This window comes from Mesoplodon mirus (genome assembly GCF_964341445.2).
Source record: "Mesoplodon mirus genome assembly, chromosome: 2".
NCBI lineage: Eukaryota > Metazoa > Chordata > Mammalia > Artiodactyla > Ziphiidae > Mesoplodon > Mesoplodon mirus.
In genome coordinates this window covers 125,097,151-125,113,709 of record NC_138977.1, presented here as the reverse complement: position 1 = coordinate 125,113,709, position 16,559 = coordinate 125,097,151, and the positions used below count along the sequence as shown (strand labels likewise).

Below are 16,559 nucleotides of genomic sequence, written 5' to 3'. Positions count from 1 at the left end.
TGGGCGTTTACACAGGTGTTATACATATGTCAAAATTCATCAAGCCATATACTTAAGATTTGTGTACTTTACTGTAAGTTATATTATTGAGGAATAATATATGAATAATAATAACAACCAAACAAATAAGCTTTGTATGCTAAGTACCCAGTTCCTTGCAGACAGAGATGATCAACATTTAAAAAAATAACTCAAATGAATTATCTGCCAAGGGACACCCCAAAATATTAAGAAAATAAAACAAGAACAGATTAAAAGGATAAAAAGAATGAAGCACACACAAAGGCAGCAGCATCAACATGAAAAAACTATGAAAACAGCACTACTTTACCTAAAGATGCAAACAGAAGACGTTTGGGCATGACTGTGGTTCAAATGCCAACCATAACTAAAGGTAAAATCAATCAACAATCAGGTGTTGCTGAGACCTACTAAGTGCTCAGCACCAAGCTAGGTGTTTTGGAGGAAAGAGTAATTTTTAAATGGTCGTAATATATAAAGACTCTCTGGCGAAGCAGTGAGAGTGAAAAGGAGAAATGAACACCTCCTATCCTTTATGATACTGAAGATTTTTCATTTGTGTGCCTGATAACTTGAACTAAACTGAACTCTTTAACAGCCATGCACATATATATACAAGGCACTGATTTCCTGTGTTAAGGTAAACGGACTATGACACATACAACAGAGCATAAGAGCTGAAGTAGTGGGAGAAGGAAGAGGACACTTGGTCAGAGACAAAGCTTCTCTTACGGGGCTTTGCAGAATCATGGACACCCTCTTTTTTTGCTCCATCATATTGAAGTCCTGGCGAAGGTCTGGTGCCATGTTCCTCTCCCGCAAGTATTCTGGATTGTTCTCATCCACTCTGTCGAAATACCTCTCTTTGTGAGGGGCTGTGGTCGGGGGTGGTGAGGTCACCACTGCAGCCCGAGTATCACCATTCATTGTACAATCTTTCCAGGTTCCTACAGAATCAAAAACAAAAGACAGTATTGTTTTTGAATCCATGTCCAGTAGCATTTCATAATGAGAACATCAGCCTGATAAATACAATCTCCAGCATGAGGATGCCCTGACTGACTGACCAGTCAGAGCCATGACGTGTGATGCTTCTTTGTGGCTTCTGAGGCACGTGGCTGATCAGCCATCGCCCACCTTTCCACCAACCAAGGGCAGTTTTTGTCCTTGCCACTGTTCTTCAGCAGACAACAGGAAAACAATCTAACAAAGCTAGTATATCCTCTGACAAACTGAAAAAATATAATTAGATATGAAAATTTTGACCACAAGATAGTTTGAAGTCAACATATTGTCCCAAACAGACAGGATCTTCTAAAAGCAGCACAGTTCATTTCTGGAGAAATTTGATTCATGATATTGTCCCCAAAAAGTACTGGTGGCAACTCTGCAAAGGATTTACCACACAGGTCAAAGGAGAGAAGCCGCTCACACATCTGTATTCATGCAAATGGGAAATGCTCTTCATCAACATCACCTTCTTGGTTCAAAGAACAATAATAGTAGGCTCTGAAAATGTCAGCATGTCCTTGAGTTTGTGAATAACCTGAAAAGATGCCCAAATGGCTCAAATTTAAACGTCTGCTAATATGGCTACTTACTTTACTTTTTTTTTTTTTTAATACTTTATTTATTTATTTGGCTGCGCCAGGTCTTGGTTACAACATGCGGCATCTTTGCTGCGGGGTGCGGGATCTTTAGTTGCAGCATGGGGGAATCTTTTAGTTGTGGCATGGGGGATCTTTTAGTTGTGGCACGCAGGATCTAGTTCTCTGACCAGGGATTGAACCCAGGTCCCCTGCCTGGGGAGCTCAGAGTCTTAACCACTGGACCACCAGGGAAGTCCCACTTTACACTCTTTTTAATCCCAATCTTTTATTTGAAATGCTGTTTGAACACACTAAATTATATTCATCTTTTAACTATAAATCTCTAAATAGCACCTTTACTAATCATACAAATAGTTCATTCTGCTTTTATAACCCACTGAATGACAGCTTTAACAATATATATATGCAATGTTTACTGAGCATCTTTTACGTCCAGTCACTGTGCTGGGCACAAAATTAATCAGATGTAGTCCTCACTTTGCGGAAGCTGGACTCACAGTCCAGAAGTGGAGACAGACTCACTGAGGAAGGCAGAGGTGCTGATCTGGAAGTCATCAGCACAGAGGTGGGGTCAGGAGAGGAGAGGAAACTGGCCAGCAGAAGAATGTAAGTTGAGAAGAGGGAGCAGAACCAGCACCCAGAACAGTTTTTGCCATATAGCTGGTACGTAACTAAAAAGTCTTGAATAAATTAAGAACAAGAAGGAAAAGATAAAGACACAAGATGAGAAATAGTCTCAGAAGCCACAGGCAGAGAGTTTTAATGGCGAGTGAGTGAACAACAGTTCCTCAAGCCACAGAGGATAAGCAACGTAGGGATTTAAGAGAGGTGATTAAATTAGCAACTAAAAAAGTAAATGGTGCTCCTTCTTACACTGTGCACAAAAATTCAGTCCAAACGGAACACAGACCTAAATGTAACAGCAAAAACTATAGAATACTGGGCTTCCCTGGTGGCGCAGTGGTTGAGAGTCCGCCTGCCGATGCAGGGGACGCGGGTTCGTGCCCCGGTCCAGGAGGATCCCACATGCCGCGGAGCGGCTGGGCCCGTGAGCCATGGCCGCTGGACCTGCGCGTCCGGAGCCTGTGCTCCACAATGGGAGAGGCCACAGCAGTGAGAGGCCCGCGTATCGCAAAAAAAAAAAAAAAACTATAGAATACTTACAAGAAAGTAAAGGAGTGAATCTAAGAGACCCTGGTTTAGGCAAAGTCTTATATGACACCAAAAGGACAGCAACAAAAGAAAAAAGATAAACTGGACTTCCTAAAAATTAAAAACATTTGTGCTTCAAAGGATACATAAAAAAGTGAAAAGACAACCCATAAAATGGAAAAAAACTTAAAAATCATATATCTGAGAAAAGATTCACATCCAGAATATACAACTTAATTAAAACAATTAAAAAACTTGAAAGTCATCAAGTGACCTCAGTAGATGCCACATAAAACAGAACTGCCCAGTTGAGCCTTGCCTAAATTCCTGACCCACAAAATCATGAAATATGAATAATAAAATAATTATTTTAAGCTGCAAAGTCCTGGAATGGTTTGTTATGCTGCAATAGATATCTAAAATAATGTTTGTGATAAGGGGAAGGAGAATGAAAGCAGCCAGAATTGTACGCTAGACTTTGTTCTTTACCTGTATTTGATCCTCTCACCTCCCCTATTTGTCAATATACTATTGTTTTCCTCACTTTACAGATAAGGGAACTTAGGTCACCCAGCTAGGAAGTTAACATGGCTGGGATTCTAATGCAGCCCTCCTGGATGCAGAACTCCTGTTCTTAACCTCTAAGCAATGTTGTAAATGATGATGATGGTGACAGTGAGAGGAAACATTGTTCCCAAAGCGATGGGAAGGGATGGAATTGAGGGCATAGATGCCTTGAACAGGAGGATCCATCCAGGAATCTGGGGCTGGCATTACTAGCTTTTTAATGTGCATATGAATCGCCTAAGAATCATGTTAAGATACAAATTCATATCCAGTAGGTCTGAGATGGGGCCTGAGATCCTGCATGTCTCATGAGCTCCCAAATGATACCAATGCCACTGGACTCAGACAGAAATTTGAATAGTAAGGCTTTAAAGAATAGTTTGTTAAAAATATATATTTTGTGGTACCAACAGCCAAAGAATCAGTTGAACATTTTTTTAAAGAAAAAGATCGATTTGGATATTGCTTTTCTGAAATCTAAAGATATGATAGAAGTAAGAGCATACTTGAAGTGACACTATTTCAAGGACTTAAAGACAAAGTATGAAAACAATCAGTGACTAAAAGGCAATAAAACAGAATAAGTGAACCAATGACCTAAAACGTAGTCTTTAAAACTTACCCTTCTCTGAAAATATCCTTTAAAATGTTTAGTGTCATCTGTTTACTTTAACCTAGTTTGTTCTAAAAGGACCCAAAGAACAAAACATTATTAATGGTTGTCTGACATTTCTTCATTAGATATAAAAGAAGCTGACCATTCTGAGCCAATGATAAAAACGTTCCACAGGGCTTCCCTGGTGGTGCAGTGGTTAAGAATCCGCCTGCCAATGCAGGAAACACGGGTTCGAGCCCTGGTCCGGGAAGATCCCACATGCCGTGGAGCAACTAAGCCCGTGCGCCACAACTACTGAGCCTGTGCTCTAGAGCCCACGAGCCACAGCTACTGAGCCCGCGTGCCACAACTACTGAAGCCCTCACGCCTAAAGCCCATGCTCCGCAACAAGAGAAGCCACCACAATGAGAAGCCCACGCACTGCAACCAAGAGTAGTCCCCACTTGCCGCAACTAGAAAAAGCCTGTGCAGCCACGAAGACACAGTGCAGCCAAAAATAAATAAATTAAATAAATTAAAAAAAAAAAAAAAAAAAAAAGTTCCACTTCAGCATTTCAGAAAAACAAAAAAGGGACTCCCTGACGGCCCAGTGGTTAAGACTCCACTCTTCCACTGCAGGGGGCTCAGGTTCGATTCCTGGTTGGGGACCCGCATGCCATGCGGTGCGGCCAAAAATTAAAAAAAAAAAAAAAAAGACAAAAGGATATACAGTATTATGAGTTTTCTATTATCAAATGAGTCCTAATTTTAAGCTATTTTCATCAGTAAATAAGGACACAGGGGAACATTTTAGAGGCAACTATAGCTGCTTCCTGGTTCCCAGAGCTGACTGAAAGAAAAGAATCTTTGTAAAACCAACATGCTGATGATAAGGCAGAGATTGCTCTCATTTTATTACAAATTGCCATATGAATGGAAGAAGATAAAGACTGAAGACCAGATATGCATGTGGTCTTCCTTCAATAAGGAAGTCTATAAACTTAAATCAAAGTATACATATTCTGAGCCCAATGACCAAGAATAAACATAATTCCAACTTTTAACATATAAAACCTGTACCTGGGGACTTCCTTGGTGGCGCAGTGGCTAGGGCTCTGCCCTCCCAATGCAGGGGGCCCAGGTTCGATCCCTGCCCAGGGAACTAGATCCCACATGCATGCCACAACTAAGAGTTTGCATGCAACAACTAAGGAGCCCGTGTGCCACAACTAAGGAACCTGCCTGCCGCAACTAAGAGACCCAGCGCAACCAAATAAATAAAGACACAGAGAGAGAGAGAGACACTCTTAAAAAAAAAAAAAAGCCTGTACTTGGTTTTTGTCAATTACGGCTTCAGGTTTCACTGATGTTGTTTTTAAGTGTGTGTTAAGACAGCAAATTTTTCTAGGAAGATCTCTACAAAGAAGTCATTACTTAATCCAGATTTTTTAAAAAGAAATGGAAAAAATACAGATGCCAAAAAAACTTCCTGCAACATTATTTAGAATAATTTTAAAATAAAATAATTTAAAAAGATCAACATCCAACAATACACGAATGGCTATAACACAATCTGCTCAATACAGTATTATGAAACTATGAATATTCTTTAGCATAATACACGAGCCTATAACATGTTTAAGTGAAAAACTATAAATTTCCTATTCTATTATATAAAGTTATCAATATTATCACTGTAGTCACATATAAACAAGATGATATAATGGCAAATAAGCTGTATTCAAGAGAAGTAGGGATTAATGTTCCTCTATCTCAACATTCCATAAAGTTGCTATAATTTAACCTGTGTAAAAATGTTAAGATTTCACTAAACTTAAAATGTTGATACTGAAATCAATGAAATCTCTGGGAACAATACTTTCAAATAAACAAACATACACACCCAGCAGAACCTAAAAGTCTGGCTGAGCCATGACAAACAAGCTCGGCCTGCCCAGGTTACATCTCGCATTCACCCACTTTTCTCCATCTCCACCCCATCACTCTAATCTAGATAATTACCACTCACCTCCTGGACACACAGTAGCCCTCCTAATTAGTTTCTCCACTTCCAGTCTCCTAGCAACCCCCACACCGATCCATTTTTCACAGTGAGGCCAGAGAGAGTTTCAAAATATAAGTCAGATCATGTCATTCATTCCCCTGCTTAAAACCCAACAGGTAATAGGAGGATCTCTGCCAGATCCTGATTCAAGTAAACTGTAAAATAAAAATCTAAAAATGATATTCGAGACAATTAGAAATTTGAACACCAACTGGACTTGGATGGCATTAAGGAACTACTGTTAAAAATTTTAGGTGTGATATTATTATGGTTATATTAGATACATACAGAAATATTTATGGATGAAATAATATGACATCTGGAATTTGCCTAAAACTTATATGGGGTCGAGGGAGAGTAAGGGTTACACAAAATAAACAAGACTGGTCATGAGTTAATAACTGCTGAAGCTGGATAAAGGATAAAGCAGGGTTCATTATACTATTCTATTTCGTATGGGTCTGAAATGCTCCATAATTTTCCTTGCTCATAGAATAAAGTGCCTCCAGACCTTTCATAAGCTGGTCTCTGTCTGCCTTCAGATGAACAAATTTCAGCATGTTCTTTCAGACAGATATGACTGATATTGGGATGAAAGTATATTTTAAGATTAACCTCTCCTTTTTACTAACACCACAGAAAATACCACTCTGCCTAGAATGTTATTTATTCTGGAAATAACAAAAAGTATGCCCTGGAATATTCTTTCTTAGCAAAGGTATTCCAGTCCCAGGACAATGCACCCTCACTAACATGTAACTAAACCCCAGATCAGAAACCAGACAAATTTCTGTTTCTCTAACATATCTAATGAGTTAATTCTAAAGCTTTGGGAGCAGATTCAATTATTTCTTGGCATCTCCCTTCTGGCACAGACATTCTGCTAACTATTCCAACCATTCACATGATTTACTTTTGAATCCCTAAAAACAGAACACTCAAACCAAAAGCTGAAAACAAGAAGGTGGCCGTTAACAAAATTCTCTGGGTCAGGCGAATGCTGAAGACCTAGAGGGTCTTCTCCGTTTCTAAATGTTCTTCAAACCATCTCAGAGAGCATAAAGACTGCCAGGTGATATTGAGCTATCACGCCACGGAAAATAAACCAGGAGGTATCAAACATGCTCATATGGTAACAGAAGTGGCAGCCTCTGCTGGTGTCCCTGGCCACCTCACAGTCAACTCCAGAGAGCCTTTGGTACTGTCAATAGGAAAACAAGATAAGAGGTGACCTCTGCAGTATCTTCCTCTATTTCTATAACTCCAGGTACTTAATATATCTCCACCAGAGCTACTCTCCACATCATGTGCAAGGCAGCAGAGATAAAAAGTTACAAAATGAGTAGAAGACCCCAGACAAATAAATGTAATCAAATACTCTTGGTGCCAAGAGAGAAATCTACTTACATATCAGCAGGCCAAGTGTCCGGGGGGAGGTAGAAAAAGCAGAGAGAGGGTATTATGGGTTGAACTGTACGCCCCCAAATTCATGTTAAAGCCTTAACTCCCAGCACCTCAGAATGTGACCTTATCTGGAAATAGGGTCACTGCAGAGGTAATTAGTTAAGATGATATCATACTGGAGTAGGGTGGGCCCCTAACCCAATATGACTGGTGTCCTCATGCAAACGGGGCATTTGGGCACAGACAAGACTACAGGGAGAGGCCATGTGAAGATGAAGATAGAGATGAGCTGAGGTGAAGCATCTACAAGCCAAGGAACACCGAAGATTGCCACCAAACTAGCAGCCAGGGGAGCGGCCTGGAACAGAGGCTCCCTCACAGCCTCAGAAGGAACCAGCCCTGCTGACACCCTGATCTTGCACTTCTGGTCTCCAGAACTGAGACAATAAACTTTTGCTGTTCAAGCCGCCCAGTCATGGCAGCCCTGGGACACTGAAGGAGCGGGCTACCCCAGGACGCTGATGGAAAGCTTCACGGGAAGTGATGCTTTTAGAGCTAAGCAGGTGCTTCCAGGTTGGCTTGGGGCAGGTGGCAGTCACCTGGTGAATGAACATCTCTGGGAGGGCTCCATAAGGTTTGCACCCAGAATGAAATGGCACCATCAGGCCACACTTAATTAAACAGAAAGTGGTCTCACCAAAAAAAATAAAAATAAAAAAGCGCAGCTAGGTGAGGTGATGGATATGTTAAATAACTGGATTGTGGGAATCATTTCACAATGTATACACATATCAAATCATCACGTTGTGTACTTTAAGCATATTACAATTTTATTTTTCAATTATACCTCAATAAAGCCAGAAAAAAGCTTAAAAAACAGAGTGGCGCCTTTGCTGGAAAGAGCGACAAGATTTTCTACAAGCTTGGCAGAGCTAACAGTGATGGCCAAGCCTAGGCAAAGGGCTGGGAACAGTGCTGCAGAGACAGTCCACACCCCGTCCAGCGCCTCAGGTAGGAAAGTGGAAGAGACAAGGAAGCCCCCGCCAGAAATCCATTACAAATTCTCAGAAACCTTCAATTGTGGAAGGGGTGCCCAGCCAGTCAATGAAAGTTGAGTCTCTAAATCTGACAAAGGAGCCCAACACTGAGCCCTCTCCCAAATAAAACAGAATACAACCATGAGTTACAACCCTCATTGCCAACATTACTAGCCTAGTTCTCCAGTTCCCCTAAAGGACAAACACCTACCTTATGTTTAAGACTCCTCTTCACAGCTTCAAGCTGAGTGTGCCCTGCTCAGGACTCACAGCTCAGTAAAAGCCTTTAATCACTCTGATCGGATCATTTCTATTCCTGTGTCTCCAGATGTTCTCTTGCAGATGAAACTGCTCAAAAGTTCCCTTTAAGATAAGCACTGCTTACTAAGTGATAATTACTTATCTAAAGCTCATCTTTTACATGTATTAACTCATTTTTCCAAAAGATAAGGAAACTGAGGCACAATGCAGTTAAGAGCCTGTAGTGGGGTTGCTAGGATCTGAACCCAGGCTGCCCAGCTCCAGAGCACCTGCTCTTAACTCTGCCACACACTGCCTCTCACCATCATATGTCCAGGAAGCTCAAATTAGAAAAGAAAGAAAGAAAAAAGAAGGTAAAATTGAATCAAAGCAGTGCTTCCTAGCCTTGCCACCTGCTCTTATGCTCCTTTCATTGAGGAATTATATGGGTGGGTCCTCTTGCTTCCTCTCTCCTTTAGGATGAATGATTTGTTAACAGATTCCCAGCCTAAATCTTCCACATTTTATTACGTTTTTATATGGTTATATAGCAGCTGTTGTTTTTCTTTTACTATAGCACTTAACCAATCTTCTGGTGTATTATTACAGAGATTCCAGTTACTTGCTTAAGATTACACAGCCATAGTGGAGAAGCAAGAATCTGAAATTAAGACTATGGTTTAGACACAGGGAACTCTACTCAGTGCTCTGTGGTGACCTAAATGGGAAGGAAATCCAAAAAAGAGGGGATATATGTATACATATAGTTGATTCACTTTGCTGTACAGCAGAAACTAACACAACATTGTAAAGCAACTACACTCCAATAAAAATTATTTTTAAAAAAAACACTATGGTTTAGAGACTGCACTCTTTTTTTAAATTTTTTTATTTTTATTTTTTTGCGGTACGCGGGCCTCTCACTGTAGTGGCCTCTCCCATTGTGGAGCACAGGCTCCAGACGCGCAGGTTCAGGGGCCATGCATGGCTCATGGGCCCAGCTGCTCTGCGGCACGTGGGATCCTCCCGGACCAGGGCACGAACCCGTGTCCCCTGCATCAGCAGGCAGACTCTCAACCACTGCGCCACCAGGGAAGCCCGAGACTGCACTCTTAATTGCTTCTCACCAAATGGTCTTCCTGTGCTGACGAGAGGATTCTCCAGCCCAAGGGTCAGTACTGGGTAGTGGACAGGCCCTTGGGCTATGGGTATCAGTGGTTAGTCCCACTGTTCCACTGTATAATGTCATCACTTACGAAGTCCTCATCTATAAAGTAAAAATATTTTCCTAACCTAATGATTAAATGAGACAATGTATCTGAAAGCACCTTAGGGAAAAAATGATAAAACAGGATAGAGGCATAGTCATCATCTGCATGACTCACAAACTCCAAACCAAATATTCCCCAAATCCAGCTGAGGAGAATGCAACCAGAAAATGCAAAGGATCAGAAGAGTGACCAACGCGTGAATTTTATGAGGACGGTGCCATAGGCCACTGTAGAGTACACGCTTCCACACAGACTTGCTCACTCAAACAACCCTGCGAGTTCCCAACCTGCAGAGGGAAGAGCTCACTCTGAGTTTCAAGTTCCTGAGGCCACAAGATAAATAAAAGGCCAAATCAGGACCTGAACCCAAGACCGCCTACTCCAAACGCCACGCTCATCCATCAACTGCCACACAGGAAGTCAAAATGTGGATACTGGCTGAGAGCAGGTAGCACACCGGGGTCTACTGTCTAACTCAGCACCATCTCTCCAAAATTAGCACATTAACAGGCCTCAGTAAACATCGGGTAAGTGGGTGAATGGTGGAAAGGAATAAACAATCATTCTCCATTACTAATTTCACAAAATTCTGCTTTCATTCAAAAAAAATATATCTGAAGTAACATCCACTACTCTCAGATAGCATGTGAGCAAATATTAATCAGTATACTCTTAAGTGCTTTCAAGAAGAAATTCCACAAAGGAAACTACAATTCAGATTTCAGGAGAGGAATCTGGGAGAAGTAATTTTATGTATGTGTCTCACAATTTAACAAATAACCACCACACCACAGGACGGTCTCCACTACAGTTACTATACTGATGCACATATTGAGTTACCCATGCCCAGAACAACTACATGCGGAAAAAAAGTCGAATTCAACTTTATCCTCTGACAGCATCAACCACTTTCTCTATTTTAGATCCTTCATGATACTGTTACTGTCCTTCAATTACTTTACTATTTTTATTTTTTTAACTACACTTTTGCTGAAGTAATGAAGACTTTCAAAATTTACGGGGTTTTTTTTGGTTGTTTGTTTTTTTGCGGTACACGGGCCTCTCACTGTTGTGGCCTCTCCCGTTGCGGAGCACAGACTCTGGACGTGCAGGCTCAGCAGCCACGGCTCACGGGCCCAGCCGCTCCGCGGCATGTGGGATCCTCCTAGACCGGGGCACAAACCCGCGTCCCCTGCATCGGCAGGCGGACTCTCAACCACTGCGCCACCAGGGAAGCCCAAAATTTACGGTTTTATTGAAACAAAACTTTTCCTGAATTTCATTCCATGAGGGTGCTTACAACGTAAAGGTTTGAGTTGGATTTTTGCTTATTTTTCTGGGAAGGAGGAAGCGGGGAAAGCTTGGCAGGGATGTAAGTAAGGAAGATTAAAACACCACAAAAACAGACTTCCCTGGCGGCGCAGTGGTTAAGAATCTGCCTGCCAATGCAGGGAACACAGGTTCGAGCCCTGGTCCAGGAAGATTCCACATGCTGCGGAGCAACTAAGCCCGTGCACCACAACTACTGAGCCTGCGCTCTAGAGGCCACGAGCCACAACTACTGAGCCTGCGCTCTAGAGCCCGCGAGCCACAAATACTGAGCCTGCGCTCTAGAGCCCGCGACCCACAACTACTGAGCCTGCGCTCTAGAGCCCACGAGCCACAACTACTGAGCCTGAGCTCTAGAGCCTGCGAGCCACTACTACTGAGCCCGCACTCTAGAGCCCGCGACCCACAACTAATGAGCCTGCGTGCCACAACTACTGCCCGCACGCCTAGAGCCTATGCTCCGCAACAAGAGAAACCACCGCAATGAGAAGCCCGCGCGCCACAATGAAGAGTAGCACCCGCACGCCACAACGAAGAGTATCCCCCGCTCGCCACTAGAGAAAAGCTTGCATGCAGCAATGAAGACCCAATGCAGCCAAAAATAAATAAATAAATAATAAAATGAAATGACATCACAATAATTAGTCTAAGTAAAAATCTGCCAAAGGTAAATTTCTCTGAAAAGTGATCAGGTCAGCTGATGGAGACTGAAAACCCTTTATGCTATGAAATAATTATGAGCACACAAATTCTTAGATGGTCTCATTTTCACAAAAATAAGGACATACTATCAAGTGAAAAAAAGCAAGATACAGAGAACGATGTATTTACAGTACCTCTTGGTGGGGAAAGGAGGGATAAGAAAAATACTCATGAGCTTCCCTGGTGGTGCAGTGGTTGAGGGTCCGCCTGCCGATGCAGGGGACGTGGGTTCGTAAAAAAAAAAAAAGAAAAGAAAAACACTCATATTTGCTTGTATTTGCATAAAGAAATGTAGGAAGAATGTACAAGAAACTTAAAATGGTGGTTTATACTTGTAAGGAATGGGATCTGGGTGAATGGAGGACAGAGATGGCCAGGAGAGTCTTTACTGTTCATATATACTTTTTAAAAGTTAAATTTATAAAAAAAAGAAAAATTTAAAAATAAAACACCATTAAGAACATAAATAAAATCATAAGCATCCTTGAAGGTATAAATGAACAGAGTACACAGTACCTTGTATTTCCAGCAGCATGATGACATCGAACATTTGTTTAAAGTTTAATATATATTCTGTTAAGTACTTTACTAGAGTGGCCCTATCCTGATTTTACAGGTGAGAAAATGTAGGCTCTAAGAGACTGTTTTACCCTAAGGTAGAAAGAGTAAGTTAACCAAACTCTCAAGTTGAGTTAAGAATGTATAGGGTTAATGAGCCCCTCATAGTCAGTCCTCCAAAATGATTCGGTTCGTATCAGAAGCACTTACGGCTGAATATTTCCTTAAATCAGTACCGGCTTCACTATGCAGCCGCTACACACTTCCATCTTACAAAAAGCAGTGGAGTTCCTGGCCTCTAAGCACAACAGAGCACTTCATCCTATAAGGAATCAAGGGGATTTGATGCACTTCCCTTCGCACGTGAGGGTATGACAGGCAAGGTTTACTGCTGAAGAACAGGGCACTTGGCACACTGGTCTCAAAGTCTGAAGCTATTAGGGGAACACACCATCCTGCTAATTCCAAGAGGCAGACCAGGTTTTCTGCCCTTCGTCGTCTAAGCATCTTACACTGCTGTCTGGTGCACAGGAGGTGCTCGATAAAAGTGTGATGAACTGAAGAGCTGCCAGCAGCAGAGCAGCCATGAGGACCCTTAGAGCCCTTCTGAGTCAGTGCTGTAAACATCTCCATCGTAGTTTAAATCTAACCCCTTCATTTGAAAGGTAGGAAAACTGATGGGACTTCCCTGGCAGTCCAGTGGGTAAGACTCCGCGCTTCCAATGCAGGGGGCGGGGGGGTTCGATCCTTGGTCAGGGAACTAGGATCCCACATGCCGCGTGGTGCAGCCATAAATAAATAAATAAATAAATAAATAAATTTAATTAAATAAAATTAGGAAAACTGAGGTTCGGAGAAGGGAGAAGACGGCCCTGGGCACACAGGGCATCACGGGCAGAAAGCAGCAGCCTGGTGTGTCTGTAGTCAGGCTGAGGCCAAGTCTGATGTCCACTGAGCTGCTTACTACTGTGATCCTGAACTTCTGAAGTTGTTTAACTTCTCTCTGGACCGCAGTCTCCTCACCTATGAATGGGTGTTGTCATGGCAACCTTGAGGGATATCTTAAGAATCAGAAATGCCATTTGGAGAGCATTCAGCAGAGTGTCTGGTAGACAGTGGACACACATTAAAGGGTGGCTATGATTACTGGGCAAGGCTAGGGCCAAAGTGTCCTGGCCAGGCTTATGGACATTCCACAACACCAAATTGCTTCTTGCTCACATGATTTTTATGGTTGGTGACAAATAATTAAAAATTTCTGATCTCTGTCACAACTGCAACTGGTTTCAAAAATAGGGGCCTCCCTGGTGGCGCAGTGGTTGAGAGTCCGCCTGCCGATGCAGGGGATACGGGTTCGTGCCCCGGTCTGGGAGGATCCCATATGCCGCGGAGCGGCTGGGCCCGTGAGCCATGGCCGCTAAGCCTGTGCGTCCGGAGCCTGTGCTCCGCAACGGGAGAGGCCACAACAGTGAGAGGCCCGCGTACAGCAAAAAAAAAAAAATATATATATATATTAAAACATATTTTCTAGTATATATAATTTATTTCTCATTATCACTACCACCATACACATTTCCTATGTTAGTATCGAAATAACTTCTGAAGCCTTTAAAAATTCCAAATGATATTTGAAGGGGAAAATTATGAAAGTCTTAAACCATATGAAAAAAAATGGCCAAAAACAAATTGAGACAAAGGAAAATCATGCCTCAAATTGCATATATTAGTTTTTACTTAATCAAAATGGCGCCACTTCAACAAACATGACACTACTGAGGTAGAGGGGAGAATTCAAACTCTACAAGGCTCCATCCACACTTGGGCCACAGACAAAGCGACAGATCCCACATAATTTTTCAAATGTAACTGAAGTAGAAGCCAAAGGATAACGTCATCAAATGCCTACTGCGCTCCTACCATGAAGCTAACACAGGCCAGGCACTGTTCTTCAATCTGGATGCTTGGGAGACTCAATGCACAAAACAAAGATTTCTGCCTTCAGGAAATGTATATACTAGCAGAGGGGGCCAGGCAATAAACGTGCTATATAAGTAAATCACATAGTGCCATGGAAGGGGACTGGGAAGACGCGGGGTGGGGGGGGGGTCAGTGGCAACATTAAGAAGGAAAGGCTCCCAGAGGTGACATCACAGGTGGTAAGGGCGACAGGCACTCCAGCAGAGGGACAGCTAGAGCCAAGCCAGGAGTGAGGACTGGCTTCTGTTTGGGAGTGGGAGAGGGGGACAAAACTAAATCCATTTATCATCATTTTCTTTAAGCACTGAGATATTTCAGTTATATTTTGGTAAATAAGCAAACAAAGATACAAGGAGTGCCACTCATACCTTACGTCCAAAACAGAACTCTTAATCTTCCCCCAGCCTAGTCTCCCTGCTTGGACTCAAACCCTTATAACTCATTCTGCATAAAAATGTAATCAGGGCTTCCCAGGTGGCGCAGTGGTTGAGAGTCCGCCTGCCGATGCAAGGGACGCGGATTCGTGCCCCGGTCTGGGAGGATCCCACATGCCGCGGAGCGGCTGGGCCCGTGAGCCATGGCCGCTGAGCCTGCGCGTCCGGAGCCTGTGCTCTGCAACGGGAGAGGCCACGACAGTGAGAGGCCCGCGTACCGCAAAAAAAAAAAAAAAAAAGTAATCAAATCAGGTCCTGCCCCTGCTTAATTCCTATCAAGGACTTCCCGTAGTCCCCAGAGTAAAATCTGAAATCTTGATCACAGCCAGCAGGGACCTTCCCAGTTTGGCCTCCAGCCATCTTTCTGCCTTGTTGTCCCAGATACACTAGCCTTCCTTCCGTCTGCAAACACCCAGCTCCTTCCTGCCTCAGAACCTTTAGACCGTTCTCTCTGCCCAGAACAAACTTATTCCAGCTACTCTGAGTGCACTACTCGGTCAAGTTTCAGGTCAAATTTCACCTCCAAATTTTGACACCAAACTTTGAGATTAGTTTCCCTTACTCCCCTATTTAGAGTAGCCCCCACTCCCAGCTCTCTCAAATCACCCTGGGTTTTCTTTCCCTTCAAGGATTTATCCCTACTTTCAGAGCACAGACTCTGGAGCCAGAATGTTTGAGCTCAAATTCCAGCTCACCCATTTACTGGCTCTGTAAGCTTGGGAAAATGTCTTAACTCCCCTGGTCTCAGTTTCCACATCTGAAATAATGAAGCTAACAAATGTACCCCCTCAAACAGTTAATGAATGTAAAATGCTTAGAACCAGTGTCTGACACACTAACTACACACACTAAGTGTTAGTTATTAGTACTGCCTTCAGAAATTCACCGTCTGTCTCACCTAATGGACTGTACCCCCTAGAGGGCAGCAGACTCATCTGTCTCAGTCACTACTGTTTCCACAAGGCTAACCCCCAGAAGGCCCTCAATAAATACACACTAAGGACCAAATACACATCCAGGTCTCACATCTTGGACTGGCAATGCTAATCCAAGTTTGGATTCCAGAGGCATCTAAGAAAAGCCTTTGCCTTTGCCTCCTTCAATCACAACTGACGTACGACTGAAGAGACTCTGGGGGTACAAGCAGCTACTGAACAGACTCCAAATCCCAGTCTACCACTCACAAGGAGGTTCCAGACTGCACACCAACAATCTGTATATCAAACTGGGTTTTGTGTTTTGAGTTACCTGGGTATTATGTTTCCAAGAATTACGTCAATTCCCAAAGTTGGTACACAAAGCTAAAGCTGTATCTGTGTCTAGCTGACTGGTTTTGGAGACTCAAGCAAGTATAACTCCCAAAGGTCAGGAAGTAAGAAAAGGAGAATTCTAGACTTAACAGTACTAGAGTGAGGCCCACAGAGACCGCAGAGACCCAGCTGAGCAAGTAGAAAGCACAGGTTGACCAGCCACATGTGAGTACAGAAAATTCTACGCAGATTTGATAAGGAAGAAAAAAGCCACTCTGCAATCTAGTTAAACACATCAGGAGGGACTAACAACATTAGCCTAAGATGAGAATGTTTTTACCTTGAAT

General features: G+C 42.7%; 1 protein-coding gene across 5 annotated transcripts in view; it reads right to left on the bottom strand.

Moving 5' to 3' along the window:
* ADD1 (adducin 1) overlaps window positions 1-16,559 on the bottom strand; it is a 74,412-nt gene that overhangs the window by 40,068 nt on the left and 17,785 nt on the right. For 4 of the 5 annotated variants that reach the window (XM_082609658.1, XM_082609662.1, XM_082609660.1 and 1 more), the window contains exon 2: window positions 754-968. In XM_082609658.1, coding sequence (XP_082465784.1) covers window positions 754-948 — 195 coding nt within the window. In that variant the 5' untranslated portion in view covers window positions 949-968. Of the gene's footprint in view, window positions 1-753; window positions 969-16,559 lie in introns of those variants that run through there. The other variant, XM_082609661.1, reaches the window with a different exon arrangement.